Source organism: Nuphar pumila, chromosome 3 (genome assembly GCF_984573655.1).
Source record: "Nuphar pumila chromosome 3, dmNupPumi1.hap1.1, whole genome shotgun sequence".
Lineage (NCBI taxonomy): Eukaryota > Viridiplantae > Streptophyta > Magnoliopsida > Nymphaeales > Nymphaeaceae > Nuphar > Nuphar pumila.
The window spans coordinates 28,589,637-28,604,809 of record NC_143251.1 but is presented as its reverse complement, the minus strand read 5'-3'; the positions used below and the strand labels follow the sequence as shown (position 1 = coordinate 28,604,809).

The window sequence follows — 15,173 nt, the reverse complement described above, 5'->3', positions numbered from 1 at the left end:
TAATGAGGATGTTTATATAGAACAACCACCAGGATTTCGAGATTACTGCTTACATCACCATGTGTGTAAGCTCTAACGAGCTCTCTATGCCCTCAAACAAGCACCTCAGGTGGGGTACCAACATCTAAGCAACGCCCTTGTGTGCAATGGTTTTATTGAATCTCAGACAGATACCTCTCTCTTTATTTTATGCAAACCTAATTTAATTGTTTATATCCTAATATATGTTGATGACATTTTCGTTACAAGCAGCTCTACTACTTTTGTTCGGTCCTTAATTCCATGCCTAAGTCAAGAGTCTGGATTTAAAGGACCTTGGGCCTCTACATTATTTTGTAGGCATTGAAGTCACTCACAACATAAATGGCCTTCTCTCACAGTGCAAATATGTTTTGGACATCCATGTTTGGGGCCAAAACGATCGGTACCCTTATGTCTCCTTTTGCATGGTTAACATCAGACGACCCATCATTTCATGATCTCACTCTCTATCACAGTGTGGTGGGTGCACTGCAATATGTGACTTTTACTCATCCTGACCTTGTCTTCTCGGTAAGCCAATACATGCATCAACCATCAGTTGGAATGCAGTGAAACGAATTCTGCGATATCTCAAGGATACTGTTTATTATGGCCTTCTAATCAGACCGTCCACCTCTGTCTCTCTGTTTTTTTCGACGCTGATTGGGTTGGTTCCCCTATTGATAGAAAATCCACTTCTAGATACATCGTGTTTCTTGGTCCCAACATCATCTCGTGGAGCTCAAAGAAGCAACATGTGGTTGCCTGTTCCAGCAAAGAGGCCTAATACAAAGCAGTTGCAAATGCAGTGGCTGAAATTTCCTGGGTTCATGCCCAGTTTCATAAACTTGGCATTCCGATCTACTCACTGCCTACTCTCTTGTGCGACAATGTTTCTGCCACCTACCTAGCTGTGAACCCCCATTCTTCACAGTCGTAGCAAACACATTGAAATTGACATTCACTTCATTCGGGTCCACGTTGCCTAAGGCTGACTCAGGGGGTCGCACATTCCTTCATCAAATCAAATTGTAGATGTCCTCATCAAAGCACTTTCAGTGCTGCAGTTTCAATTTTTACAATCCAAACTCGACGTCTGTCCCAGACCGTTGCGTTTGTGGGAGGATGTTAGAGTGTCATATCTGGATCCAATATCCAGGTCCATATCCGGTACCGATAAGATTGAAGTAGATCACACTCAACAAGAAGTCCTCTCCATCTAGGAATCCAAGGAGTCCAAGAAAGGAATCCAAGACCAAGATTGTGTCAAGGAAGAAACTATGGGACTCTCACATAAAGAAGCATCCCAATGGGACTCTCCAAAAACATGATTTCTTATAGATCATTGTTCTTGGCCACCAGTATGTTATATATATACATTAATGGAGATTTACCCTTACCAAGAAAAAACATTGAGGTGAAGGATCGTGGACGTAGGATCATTCAGATCCGAACCACACTAAAAGTCGTGTTCAGTGCATGATTGTGTTTGTGCTACACTCATACTTTAGTTCTCGTTTAGGTAGTGGATGTGGTGGTAATGGTGATGGTGGTGATGGCAATGGTGATGATGATGGTGTTAATGGTGAGTGATGATGGTGGTAGTGGTGATGGGTGATAATGGAGAAGTGGTGGATGGGGATAATGGGGTAGAATAGAAGAAAAAAACAAAAAAAAGGTCTCCCCTTATTTTTGAAAAAAGGGGTGAAATTTATAAAAAAATTAAGAAAATAAAAGTAAAAGATCCAAACACCAAAACTTGCTATTTAAAATAAGTATAAATAGCAATGAGCAATTTAAAAAGTGATCCAAACAGGAGGATAGCTCTTGTTAGTTTCATTTCTGAAATAATATTAGATATGATATGAGGCTTAATGAATATATTGGAAATGAAAATACATTACTTCATTGAATATTGCAATAATAGAAGCACACAAGCATTAGCATCAAATCTTGTATTGCATGACAGCTTAAAGCATTTCCAAATTGATCATCACTTAGAGAGAATTGAATCAGAAGAAGTGAAAGTCTAATTTTCGAAGTCAGAATGTCAAATAGCAGATATTTTCATCAAAGTGTTGTCAAGGGCAAGACATCATTATCTGAAAAGCACCAATCCCAGGCTCAAGCATATGAACGGCCCCAGCTTGATTAAGCAAGTGGGCTTGATTAAGATCATTAAGCCCAATTAAGCTCAATATATCTGTACAGAGCTTTACTCTGTTGCACAAAAGCAAAATATAAGTCCTACTTTAGCAATAACATGTTCTTCCACTACATAAGATGTGGCAACTGGAATGTGGTTCCCTCAAAAGCATAGAACAAGTTTTTTTTTAATAACTGCAAATGGCTTGGCTCAAGGGGGCCTCACTCAAGCCTGCTCAAGTTTGACCCAGCGGAGATTGAGCTTACAGTTTTTTTAAGCAAGTGGAGCTCAACCAGCCCAGGCTCAGCATGTATGCAGCCCTAGATAGAATGGGTTTTAAGCCATTCAAGTTAAAACAATAGCACTTTTGTAACATTAATCATCTGTATATAATCAGGAGATGCCCATTATGGAATTTTGTAAAATCAAATGTGTGGATTGTTTGTGAGTAATCCTAATGAAGATGAGTAAAATACATATTATTGGGTTCTCCCTCACCAATCAAGAAGATAGAACTCTCTCTCTCTCTCTCTCTCTCTCTCTCTCTCTCTCTCTCTCTCTCTCTCTCTCTCTCTCTCTCTCTCTCTCTCTCTCTCTCTGCTTCTACCTAATTTCTATGGTTGTGTGTTTGAACCAGGTTTACAGAGTGTATTTATGTGAATGACTAATAACACCTTCATTTCAACTCCCTACAGCTTCCATCGAAATGTTTGGAGTAAAGGCTATGTCTCATCCTCCATCAGCACCAACATCCATTTAGCAAACTAACTGCAGTATATTCCTAGACAGTCAAGAGCTCCACTCACCTCAAAACCCAAGCACTGTGTCCAATGGCTGGTTTGCACCTTTAACCTCAACCCTCACTATTATAACCTCTTCTTGTTGTCTGGCCAACATAGAAGGTAAAGACAGGTAAGACACCTTCAAGCACGAACAAAGTGTCCACCAACAAGTCCAAAGTGCACAAGCACAAATGCCACTAAGGGCACAATCACAAATGCTACAAAGAGCACAATCACAACAGTCACCAAGGGCACACAAAGAATATATAAAAAATAATATTTTTATTAAAACACAATATGCAAGAAGCATATCTTTACAAAGGGGGAAGACCCTTATTTATATAATACACAAGAGGGAGAGAAGAGAGGGCTAAAGAAGCCAAAGGAATGAGAGAGAGGGACCTCCTAACGGCTAGATTTCTAGCCGTTGGATCTAGTCCAACTGGTACAGCTAGGAATCTATCTGTTGGGACCTTAGTCAACTTAGGTTGACCAAGTCCAACAAAAAAGGAAAAAGAAAAGAAAGAAAAGAAAAATGCATAAAATATATATTTATATGTATGTACATAAATACATATACATAGATATACATACATATATAGTTTTTTATATATACATTTTAACAATAACCCCTTCTTGTTGTCTGGCCAATATAGAAGGTCAAGGAGACTAGTTCTATCTACCTAACACCCTCCACATTTGCCAAAATGTGCTAATTGCCCAACAAGCCAGCAAAACGCCCCTCATCCACCATAAGGCTCTTGCAATATCTTCCCAACTCAACAATAGCCTCACCAATCTTGCCATCCTCCCTTTAATCACGACGAAACCTCTAACTAGTCAGCCCACAACAAGCAGAACCCAAATGTGTCATCCACCCCCCTTTCCTCATCACCAGCTAATTGCATTAGGCCATGAAACAACACTCCCAACCAAGCCTTTCATAAAACCTTTGCTTGGAATAGCACAACCCCCATTCCCAATTATAATAAACTAAAAGCTAGATAATAATATCCCTCATTCAACGAAAAAAAATCACCCAATTGGACCAACCAATTAAGGATTGTATAGATTTAAATGTCATGTGGGGCATAGCAACTCCAGTGTGAAATTATGTATACATCGCATTCCTTCTGATATATATATATATATATATATATATATATATATATATATATATATATATATATATACACACACACACACATTATATGATATTTTTTATAATATATTTAATATATAAGCTTATTAATATATGTATAACCATATTTTTATATATACTAAAACTTTGTATGTGATTGTGCCCCTGAACCCGATATAGTGGTTCACCTCTTGGCCACGGATTTAGAGAGATTTCAGCCACTTTGCCTAGGGGTAGTGTTGTTGACTCAGTTGTAGTTTTGGTATACCAAGAAAGTGGTGTTAATGGTTGAAAATTTCTAATGTTCCGATGGAAAGTGAGGATTACAGATATCGGTCGAGGAACAAGTGTGGAACCCAGTAATAAAATACAAATTGCGTGTTAAGTTACAATTGAGAACCTAACTTGAACTACGAGAATTTGTGCTTGTTTTGAGTATTCGCGAGTTTAAGGAAAAGTGAAAATTAAATTTGTATGCATTTAATAGTGACATGCATGCAAAAGCAACTCTGATAAATAACTTAATAAGTTATTCATGCATGTGCATTAAATCATGTATATTTTATTATTCATCATTAGTTCATGCATTTATGCATATTTGGCTTTGCATAATACTTGTTTCTGCATGCTATTTGATTGAATGCTTGGATGGTAAAGTAGTTGTGGTAAGTTATTGCTTCTAATATTCCTCGAAAATTTATGCATGAATTTGTTTATGTTATTTTCTTTACTGTTTGGATTTTTAGAAGAATTTTGTATGAGGACTTCGATTTTTACCCGTTTTCTTAAAACTGTTTTTCAGGCACATATGCTCAGTGATGTCCTAAACTAACTGGCTGGAGACTACGAGAGTTATGACTGATGTTCTGAGTTCTGACAGGATGGCTTGATTAGACATAGTCGATTTTTATGTTCTTGGACCCTTTTCGACTTTTTGATAAATTAATAAAGTTTGATTTATTTCTTTAGTTGATTCAATGCTCAGTTTGGTTTGTAGTTTGGTATATTAAATTTGTAATGCCCCGGATCCTTGGGTGAGTTTACATAATTGTTTTAAAAAAATCACTATTTTTACGAGGGTTAGTTGAGGTCGTTAAAATAGTTGTCATGGAAAGTTCTTTGTCAAGTCTTGTTATATGTCTCAAATGGAACTTTTGGTGCAATCACTCCTTAGGATGGATAAATGGAGTGCTAGATCACATCCCACAACAAGATTAGCAGGGTGGTTATTATCCATAGATTATATTCCTACCACTCAATAGAAAGCTAGAGATTGGAGGGAGAATGAGGTGAGTGGTAAAGCAGTCCTTTGCCTTAACTACCTATCATTGGCTGGAGCTAAGTAAACAGATATTGAGTGATGCCTCTTATGTTATAATGCATCAAAGGCAAGGCAACAAACACATAAAATCCCAAAGACTCAGCATGCATTTGCAAACAGCCAAAATATTGAGTGTGTTCTTGTAAATAAGTACATAATACCAAAAGCCATCCCACTAAGCTAGAGGAGCACAAAAAACAATGTACTTTACCAGATTACTTCAAGCCATCCCACTAAGCTAAAGCAGAGCACAACAAACCAAGACACTTTACCAGATCACTTCAAGCAAATCAGAGGCAATGATCATGCAAAAAATGTAATGATAAAACATGCAAGTACCATTAAGAGATGGCATTTCAGGAAGCCAAGGGCGCTTAAGTCTGAGAGGAAACAATGATGGGTACATGGGAAATGTTGTCAAGGGCTCAATTTCCCATAATGAAACTCTAGGCTGCCGCACACCTGCAGTAGACTCATCCCATCCAACCTGCCATTTGAAATATAAACAAGCAATGTCAGGCTTAAGTAAAACCTCTTTTTGAGTTAACTTCCCATAATGAAACTCTAGATAGCATTAATTTCAAGCCAAGCCATTCACTAAAGGAAAAAAATCAAGTAGATATGATTTGAACAATTCACCTCGTTTCAAAGGAAGAGATCGCCACCACTACAATGAAGTTTTTCTTGGAATCAAAATATTCATATACACAGGCATATATTTTATATATATATTAATAAAATACCAAACAGGCTAACCAAGCTCTTAATTAGCCTGACTCAGGCACAAGCTTGTTTAACTAAAGCACTAGATTGAGCTCAAGCTCAGGTTATTTATTAAATAAGAGGGATCAAGTTGACTTTCAGTGAACCAAGTTTGAGCTTCTCATGAGAAATTGAACTCATAGCCCACCCTTGTTATCGACCTTTCTCTCATTGATTAAGTTAAAGATGGTTCTTACATCATTGCTACAAACTTATAACCAATTTGCCACATCTTTGGTAATGGCTGCTACAAACTTCATAACCAATTTGGCACATGACATGCTGCCATAGTCACCGATATGGCCAATATTTTGAAAATATTGTGATATTATCAGCAATTTAAGGTAAGCCGACAATATCGTCAAAATATTGTGATATTTTCAATATACTGCTAGAAATCAAAATATTGTGGTATTAATATTATCATGATATTTTTGTGACATTTTTGAAAAAAAAACTTATTTTTATATATTTTAAGCCTGGTTTGTATTTTTTATTTCTTTTTCATTTGGGAAACTTCTCAAACCTATTTCCTTATATTTTCACAAGAAAAATTATACAAAACCTATTATTTTCTTATATTATTATTTTTATATTTTTTATACTTTTAAATTTTTAAAACTCCCAAGATTTTTCCAAGAAAAACCCTCAGCACGAAATTACCTTGAACAATATAGGTGACTATGCCTGCTGCCCATTATTGTTCCAGCTAAACTTGAAATATCTGCAAATCCTCCAACTACTCATCACAAGAGATGGTGTCGCAAAGATGTTCAAAAATGAATCAAGATGATTTCAGCTTTTGATCTTGCTTTATATGATAGTTTGAGGAACATGACATCAAAGAAACCATGAAACTTAACTTCAATAGCCCCCAATAATATCAAGCAATGGAAGGATATCACAATTATCAAGGAAAATATAAAGAAGAATATAGTATTTTTTTAACAATCAACAGCATCAATTGGGATAATCATGGTTCCTTTAGTTAGTCATGATGGTTCATATTCCCTTCATAGACTTCCTCCAATACAGGAAGCCCAAGCCCTAGATAAAAAAAAATATTTTTTCAACATTGCAAACCACTTGCCCCCAATATTACAGCAATGTTCATATAAGTTTCTTGAGGTCAAGCAATGTTGCTCTCACGTTAATCAGGAGAAGGCATATTCCCCATATAGTCAATGCTAACTCGAAAAACTAAGTCAAAAATTGGGAAATCAAAATTAGGCTTTTGAAGAATCATTTAGAGGGCTTCATAGAGAAGATTAGGATGTGAAATATTCATACAAGGGATGACAGACATAACAATTGCATTGATGAAACATGTTGAAAGAGGACACAAAAAAGATAGGGAGCCCGAAAGTCCAAATTTGTCTGCATTCCTCATAGAGCTTAATTTCAATGAACAATGTTGACGATATTGTGCTCATTTGAAGTTTAATAAAAATAACCCACAATTCAGGGAAATTGCTCAATGAATGCCCAATTCCATAACTAGTGCAACATTACAAAGACTACATGTAGTGTGTGCATAGACATACATATGCATGCATATTCAAGATGAGCTAAAAGACTTGGGATCAGACACCTTGACAGATCGCCAATGTGAATTTGGCCAACGAACTGGATCCCAATCAGAAATGCTGGTAATTGTACCCATGTACCTAGATCAAGCATGATGAACAAGGAATCAGTTTTGCAAAGAAAATAAAATATTTGGAAAAGGATATATAAACAGAACACCAATGAAAGTTTAGCAGTTAAAGCAATGAAATATGTCTTCCAATATGGACAATATTATCACTACCAAATGTCAAAAATATGCTTGGTTAAGCTGCACATCAACTAACACTACCTCCGGACACTTGATTCCTCTGTCTCAAATAGCATCCGAAACCGCATTCCCACCGATACACGAGTGTGAAAGACAGCTTTAATATACTTGGCTAATGGTATGACAAATTCAGATGGGCTTGCCCTGTCAAAGATGAATTCAGACTAAGTGATAGTAGATAACTTCAAAGAAAATAATCCATATCATATAATCCAACAAAGCAGTTGCCACCTTGGGTTGTAAAAAACGGTGAAACGGCTGTTCGTTGCAGCTGCATGAGCAGCAGCAGCAAGAAGCCCTATATGCATGCTATCACTTGATAAAACAGAAGAAGGCATGACAGTTTGTGGTCGTGCAGCTCTTCGGATCCCCAAGAGAAGTTGATTTTTTTCATTCCTGAAAAAGCACAAGGTTTAACCTAGGACATGATTTCTACATGAAGAGCAAAAACAATGTGAAGCATACCATATAAAAATAACAGAATCACCAGCAACAAGTCTTTTAGCACTCACAAACACACTCCAACCTGTTGTTAGAAGATGCCGCTTAGGCTGTCCTGCATGGTGATTGCAAAGTGAGTTTGGCAATGGATTTCAAACACAGTACAGCTGTATTAATTTGGCAATGATGATAGTTTTGACCAATAGTCTTTACTAAAAAAACAGCATGCTGAACAACAACAGCAACAAATGTAGAAGCACACGTAACTCCATCAAGGTGATACATCTTTTAAGCACGTAATGGAAAAGGCAGTGCAATATCCAGCCAAAATCAAAGGCAGCCGCAATTCATATAATGTTGTAATACCTCGAAAAATGTGCTTAAATTTCCATTCAACATCATGAAGATCCCTTGCAATAAGCTCCTGGGCTGGTGGTTGCAGAGAAAAATCCTGCAAGCAAATCCAAAAAACTTGTAAGTTCCCCATAACTTAACAATTCATTCCATATAGAAACATCTAGCCATTCCATATAATAGGACCAGAGAAGTAAAGCATACCAATGGAGGGAAAACCTTTTCAGCTGCACGTCGAGGGACTGAAAATCCTCCATGGGTGCTAGTATCACTGGCTGTCAAAGTCTTGCAGAAATAATTGGTTGGCTGTTTGCTAGGAACTCCCATTTCAGAAGGTAGATATGCATCCTTCTGCTCTTGCTGCAAGAAAGAGAAGTACACGTAAACAAATTGATGTAATCCTAACATCAACGAAACTCATATGTGAGTTACAAGCAAATATTGCAATGAAGGCATGAGTGTTACTGGACTTAGAGGTTGCAAGGTCATTTGTGCATAGACTTCATCAGTTTCTACATCTGCCTGAAATTTCACAGGCAATCAGTTGTAATGACCCATCTTGCGGGAACTAGAAACCAGTCAAAAGAACAGAGAACTCACATGCATGGTGACATCATGAAGCTGACAAATAAGTTGTGGAGGCAGGCTGGGATAATTAGGAACATGATCCGTCACTTCCTTGTTAGTTGATATAGCAATCTGAAAGCAGAACGTATCACAACAACACCAATCATAAGGAAATTAAAGTTACCCATGTAGAGGATGAAATACTTATGATTCATTATCCTGAGAGTAAATTCAGCTAAGTTAAGCATTAAACACGAACCAGCAAATGAATAAAACATCAGCATCAAACAGTTAACCATAACCTGCTCGCTGTGACCCTGAGGGAAGTACACGACTCGGCTCCCTACTGCAGGTAAGCAGACAAGAGGTCCAGCACATGCATGCCAAAGCTCTGAATTCAAACATTTCTTTTCACCTGTACATCCAGAAAAGATTCACATTGTAAAACTGCAAAAGAGAAATGGTAAATATGCATTAACAGCTATTTATCTAGATATAATACCATACAACTAGTTCCAGAGAAGTTAAAGAGGAAAACCAGAACATGAAATTTGTTTCAAACCAAATGAAAGCCACCTATCAGAAATTTAATCCATCAAAAAATGTTCTCAAGAAGGAATCCCAGTTGATTTAGTTGATTGCAAGATTCACACATACAGTGACCCAGATAACTAACACCAGACTATTTCCAGTGCCTAAGATGGGGATGAGAGTAACTAAAACAGGAAGTTTCACTGAGATAGCGGAAACATTCATTATAAGTAAAATCAATAGTACTTCACAAACTCTTAATTAGATTATAATAATATTGAAAAGCATAATGCAAGAGTTCAAAGAAAAGTGTACAGTCGAGGTGACTTTTGAAACCATTCTCATAAACATGTTCAATTGCCCAAAATGAACTTCTTCCAGGGCAAAAGGACTATGTGAACCGTACCCAGTTTAAGCCTAATGGTGACATCAACATTTAAAGATCGAAAACAAGCTGCACAACTGACTAAAGCCAGAGAAACAAAATCAGTGCTACATACCTCACCCTATTTCCCAACAACCGAGATATCATTGATCAGTGACAACCAATGAACCACTGAAATATCCTTATATTTAAGCCAGAAACAACCTTAAGAAAAACAAGATATATTAAGCAAACCATCACTTTACAATCAGCCATGAGTCAAAGCATATCTAGCAGACTAGGGTGCAAACCGTTGCATTAGATCATTTTGGCAACAAAAGGGCAAAATATCTTTGGAAAAGCAAAAGGCCAATTCAGTTGGTAACTAGGGCATCCGTAGGAAGAGCATTGAAACAGTCCACAAAAGTATTATCAGTATCAGTAAGATGAACAGGCTATTGAGGGTTGAAATTTGGTGTGCCAAATCAAATAGATGGTGTAGCTTCTTTTTCTTTTTTTTTAGGAAAACTAGGGGACATAGCATATACCCATAGGAATTCCAACAGAAGATCCAATCATGGATACGTGCACCTCTAGTCCACACATCTCAAATACAAGTTTAAGATCCGAACAATCAAACACACACTCATCATTCCAACTATCACATTCAAACTGGCATACCTTTCTTATGAAACATGTGTAATCCACGTGCCTGTTTATCTGTTATCTCACATGGATAGCTTTTATGTGCTTTGCACATTAGTTCCCGGAATATAGTGGGTTTCACCCCCCCAGAATACGTTTTTTATATCACTTCAAAAGGAACACGTTACTGTCATGGGCATGTAGGCCCCTGCTATATCTATCATGACCTTAGGAAGTGAATCCTCATCTTATCCGTCATGTATCTATCTGGGCCTCACCGACCATGGAAAAATGATACCGTGCTTCACACTGCAGCAATTCATTTTGGTATGTAGGCCACCCCAGGAGAAAAACTGAAGAAAATTTACTCGACGAATAAGCAGAAAACCAATACCAACAATTCCCACCATCTCCATATTGGCAACCCCAAATCACCAACCGTGATTTTTAGCACCGGAATCCTCTCTCATTCAGGAACCTTAACAGGCAGGCACCAAAGCAATATCAACAAGTATTCACGCTTCCACAATTCATAAAAAAGTTATCGTCGTGGATCGCCTGTTCAGTGGGGCCTAATGAATGCCAGGGTCAGACAGACGATGTTGGGGATCAAGACCCCAAAATCGGCATCATTCTAGCATGTTGACCAATTACAATGTATTTGTTACGCGATACCTTGTCACCCTGCTTTTATGTCCCTGTTTTATCCTACAATAACGAATTCCAGCCCTTTCACAAAAGAAAAGGAAGGAAAAACTATCATTTATCTCTGTTTCCGTAGAGTTTTTTTTTCACATTAAAGATTAATTTCCACAATACATAAAGAAAGAATGAACTTGGTTAAGTGCTTTAGGAAGCAAAAGAGGAGGGGTAAAGAAGAAATTCAATATTACAAGATGTCATTTTACAAATAATTACTCGTGGATTCGTTGATGGTGCACTTTTTTTCTGGCAGGAACAAATTATGATAGAATACGCCTTCGTTCTCTTAACCAAAGGAGATCCATTCATGGAGAATGGAGAAATTTTCAAAATATATGAAACAAAAATAGCGAGGTTTTCCGGGAAATTGAAGTGAAAATTTGTAGCAAAAGATACAAAAGGAAGAAAAACGGCCGCTTTTTCGTCCGAATTGCAATGAAAATACCTTCAGGTGACGGGTGACTTATGCCAGAGGTCGAAAGCTTCATTTTCGCAAGAAAAACTCATGAACCACCAGGACCTCCACTCTGAATCAAGCCCAGCAGGTCCCAAACTCTCCGGCTTCCCAGTTTTCACGCGCTCAAGTCGCAAATCTCATAAAATTAGCCAGCATTCCCAGATTCTACAGAACGAGCTCCCTATTCGTAAAAATCGTACCACAAACGCTCCTCAAATCGCAATTTCCGCCCCTAAAACCAAGAAATCGAACCCTCCAAATCAGCGGAAGCACACAGAAACTTGATCCCTGATCTCCGGCGTTCACAGTGTATACCTCTCGAGAAATCACACCAGAAAATGTGCTATAACGAAAGAGAACTCTCCAAAGATCACGATCTCCGCCGCCGATGCTCGGAAATTCGAAACTCTAGCTGGAAATCGGCATCAAATATCAAGAGATAGCAGTAAAAGCAGCACTGCGAACCGATTCACCGCCGGGTCCCCTCGTAATCCGCCCTCAGCCGAACCTCCCTCTCATAATTCAAAGAGAAATAGACGGCGACGACGAAGAAGGAGAAGAAAGACAAAATCTTAAACCCTAGAGAAGAAGGAAGCTTCCAGCGGAAGGAAGCGACGCTCCGGTCAGGCGAGATCCAAACGAGAACTCGTCCGGAAACACGAACTCCGCCGCGAATCTTCGGACGATACTCCCCTCCCTCATCATCGCTTTCGAAGCTCCAAAAAGCCACTCAGATTCACCAGAAACTTCATACGAAAAGCGGAAAGCAAGGGTCCAAAAGAAAACGAGCAAGAGAGCTGGCTCCCTCTTTTTCTCTCTGGTTCATCGTTGAATTCCAGGAGGAAGAGGAAAAGAAGGAATTTACTCCATTTCTCTCTTTCTCTCTCTGGGAGCCAAAAATATTTAAAAAAAAAATTACAAAAAAGAATTTTTTTTCCCTCCTTCCTTCTCTCTCTCTCTCTCTCTCCTGTACGCTCCGTCCTTTTATACTGCACTCTGAAGCGAGAGAGATAGAAGAGTGCGTGAGTGCAGTGTCAGCAAACTCCTCTGGGACCGTCCGATGAAACAAGTACATATGGAACTCCGACCGTCCATCTCGATGGCGGGTAGATGTACGGCGGATGTGAGGGAGCACGTGACTGCGTGGGCCCTGCACCGTCGGTCTTTGTCAGAGTACGGACTGGGGTTTCCCAATCCTATCGGTGTTTAACTGCCCGGAATAATCTGTGGGGTGGCCCTAACTTCAGGATTAAGGGCCCCTTAATGATGATTAGCGCGCCCCGAGCCGTGGCCCCCACGATGGAGCCGTGTGAGGGGACGCGTGTCGGGTTACGATTGATGACGACGATGGTGTCGGCTCGGCTCCCTGTCAGAAGGGCTGAGATGATCGGCTCGGCTCGGCTTGGCAGTTTCAGATGGACGGTTATAGACCAACTCTTGTTTGGCAATCGAATGACTCAGATGGACCGATTTTGTTTGTAAAACTGGCCTCATAATCACGCGATTGCGTTTTCCCAAACGGGAATTATAGAGTTTAAAATCTACCCTAATTTTCTGGGAAGAGAAATATCTGGAAATAAATTATAATGTTTATATTGAAGAGAATATAAAGAAATTATCAGAGTGCATGAAAATTATAAGCGTACAAAATTTATAAGACACCGAAAAGCGTAAAAGGTAAAAAGGTAAAATCTTGGCATTTAAAAAAGTTGACAGAAGATAGTGATACCGCTTTTTATTTTGCCGGTGTACCCGCTCTTGAAAATAACAAAGATAAATCGCAAATTTTTCAAAAAATATTATTCATGTCGTGCAGGACTAACTGGTCTTTAAACAACATATCTTCGTATTTTCATTTTTTTCGAAGGACAAATCTGGGACCTGTTTATTAAAAGCATACAAAATAGATTACAAAATTACAAAGAGGGGGCTCATGCCATGCCATACAATATCTTTATCAGTGGTATCTTCCTATTTTCCTTTTGAAAATAGAGCATGCTTTTTTTTTATTTAACGTGAAAATTTTGGTCTAACATGGAGAAACCGCTGGTATCGTTTGGACCATAGTTACCATGAAATGAAATGAATAAGAGAAGCGATGCGTGAAGCTGAAGCAGAGGAGTATTAAAAACTAGTATGAAGGGAGAAGCTAATATGGTTGTTAAGCAATTATAAGAGTGCATGAAAAAAAAAAACATATACAAAGCACCATAAAGCATATGAGAAAGCAAATAAAAAAATCACGTGAACATAAATGTAAAACAATATAAAACCATCATGCAAACTTATTGTTTTAAATTACAGCAAGCTTATAATATGAAAAACATATGAAATAAGAAGGAAGTCACACTAAGAGGAAACTTTAAGAAGGCAAAAGAGGATAGATTTGGGAAACTAAGATGAAGCGGGTTTCTCATATATTCAAATCGGGTTTTTCAAAGCTTCCCTCCTTTTGAGGACATGACGAGTTTTTCCCTTTCAAAGTGAGCTTCTTAATAAATGAGTTTTCCCATGTAGCAAGAAGCTTCTAGTAACTATGGTTCGGACATCTCATACAGGTCAGATGTGTCATGTTGACTATGAAACAGAGTTTGTGTCCCCAATGTAAAACTCTACGAGTACTTCCCCTGCCCATCGAAGTTGGTTTTCAATTTGGCTTAGGCCTTGTGACAAAGGACCATAGTTAACGGAAGCACATCCTTAAAAGAGAAAGTGTGCTTTTAAACTGGAATGTGTGGGGGAAAACTCGCTTTCTATTTTAGAGGAAGCAAGTTTCCCACTTGCTTCTTGAATCGCTTTCCTCTTGCATCTCTTTTGTTTTCCACTTATGTTTCCTCACTTTTCACCTGTTTTTTTTTTTTTTTTTGCTTTCTCCTTGTTTTATGTTTTCCAGTAGTTTAACTTTTAAATTAAATTTAAGTTAAATTCTGACAAAATTTAAGAGTCTAAGTGAACTATGACTCTAGTTAGATCCGTTACGAACCATAGATGTCGTTGGAGATTCGATTTAACGATTTTGGATTTTGGTTGGTTCGAAAAATGTAATTTTTAAAATTGGTTGACCTCTATTTTAAGTTTTTCAACTTAGATAAGGCTCTGAAT

At 38.1% G+C, this 15,173-nt stretch overlaps 1 protein-coding gene across 1 annotated transcript in view; it reads right to left on the bottom strand.

The window, feature by feature from the left end:
- Window positions 1-13,032, bottom strand: part of LOC149842429 (auxin response factor 12-like) — a 29,565-nt gene extending 16,533 nt beyond the window's left edge. The window contains 11 exon segments of the mRNA XM_089999151.1: window positions 5,751-5,898; window positions 7,765-7,840; window positions 8,032-8,154; window positions 8,242-8,406; window positions 8,476-8,566; window positions 8,818-8,902; window positions 9,010-9,165; window positions 9,271-9,327; window positions 9,406-9,504; window positions 9,675-9,787; window positions 12,060-13,032. Coding sequence (XP_089855277.1) covers window positions 5,751-5,898; window positions 7,765-7,840; window positions 8,032-8,154; window positions 8,242-8,406; window positions 8,476-8,566; window positions 8,818-8,902; window positions 9,010-9,165; window positions 9,271-9,327; window positions 9,406-9,504; window positions 9,675-9,787; window positions 12,060-12,102 — 1,156 coding nt within the window. The 5' untranslated portion in view covers window positions 12,103-13,032.
- Window positions 13,033-15,173: the final 2,141 nt, after the last annotated feature.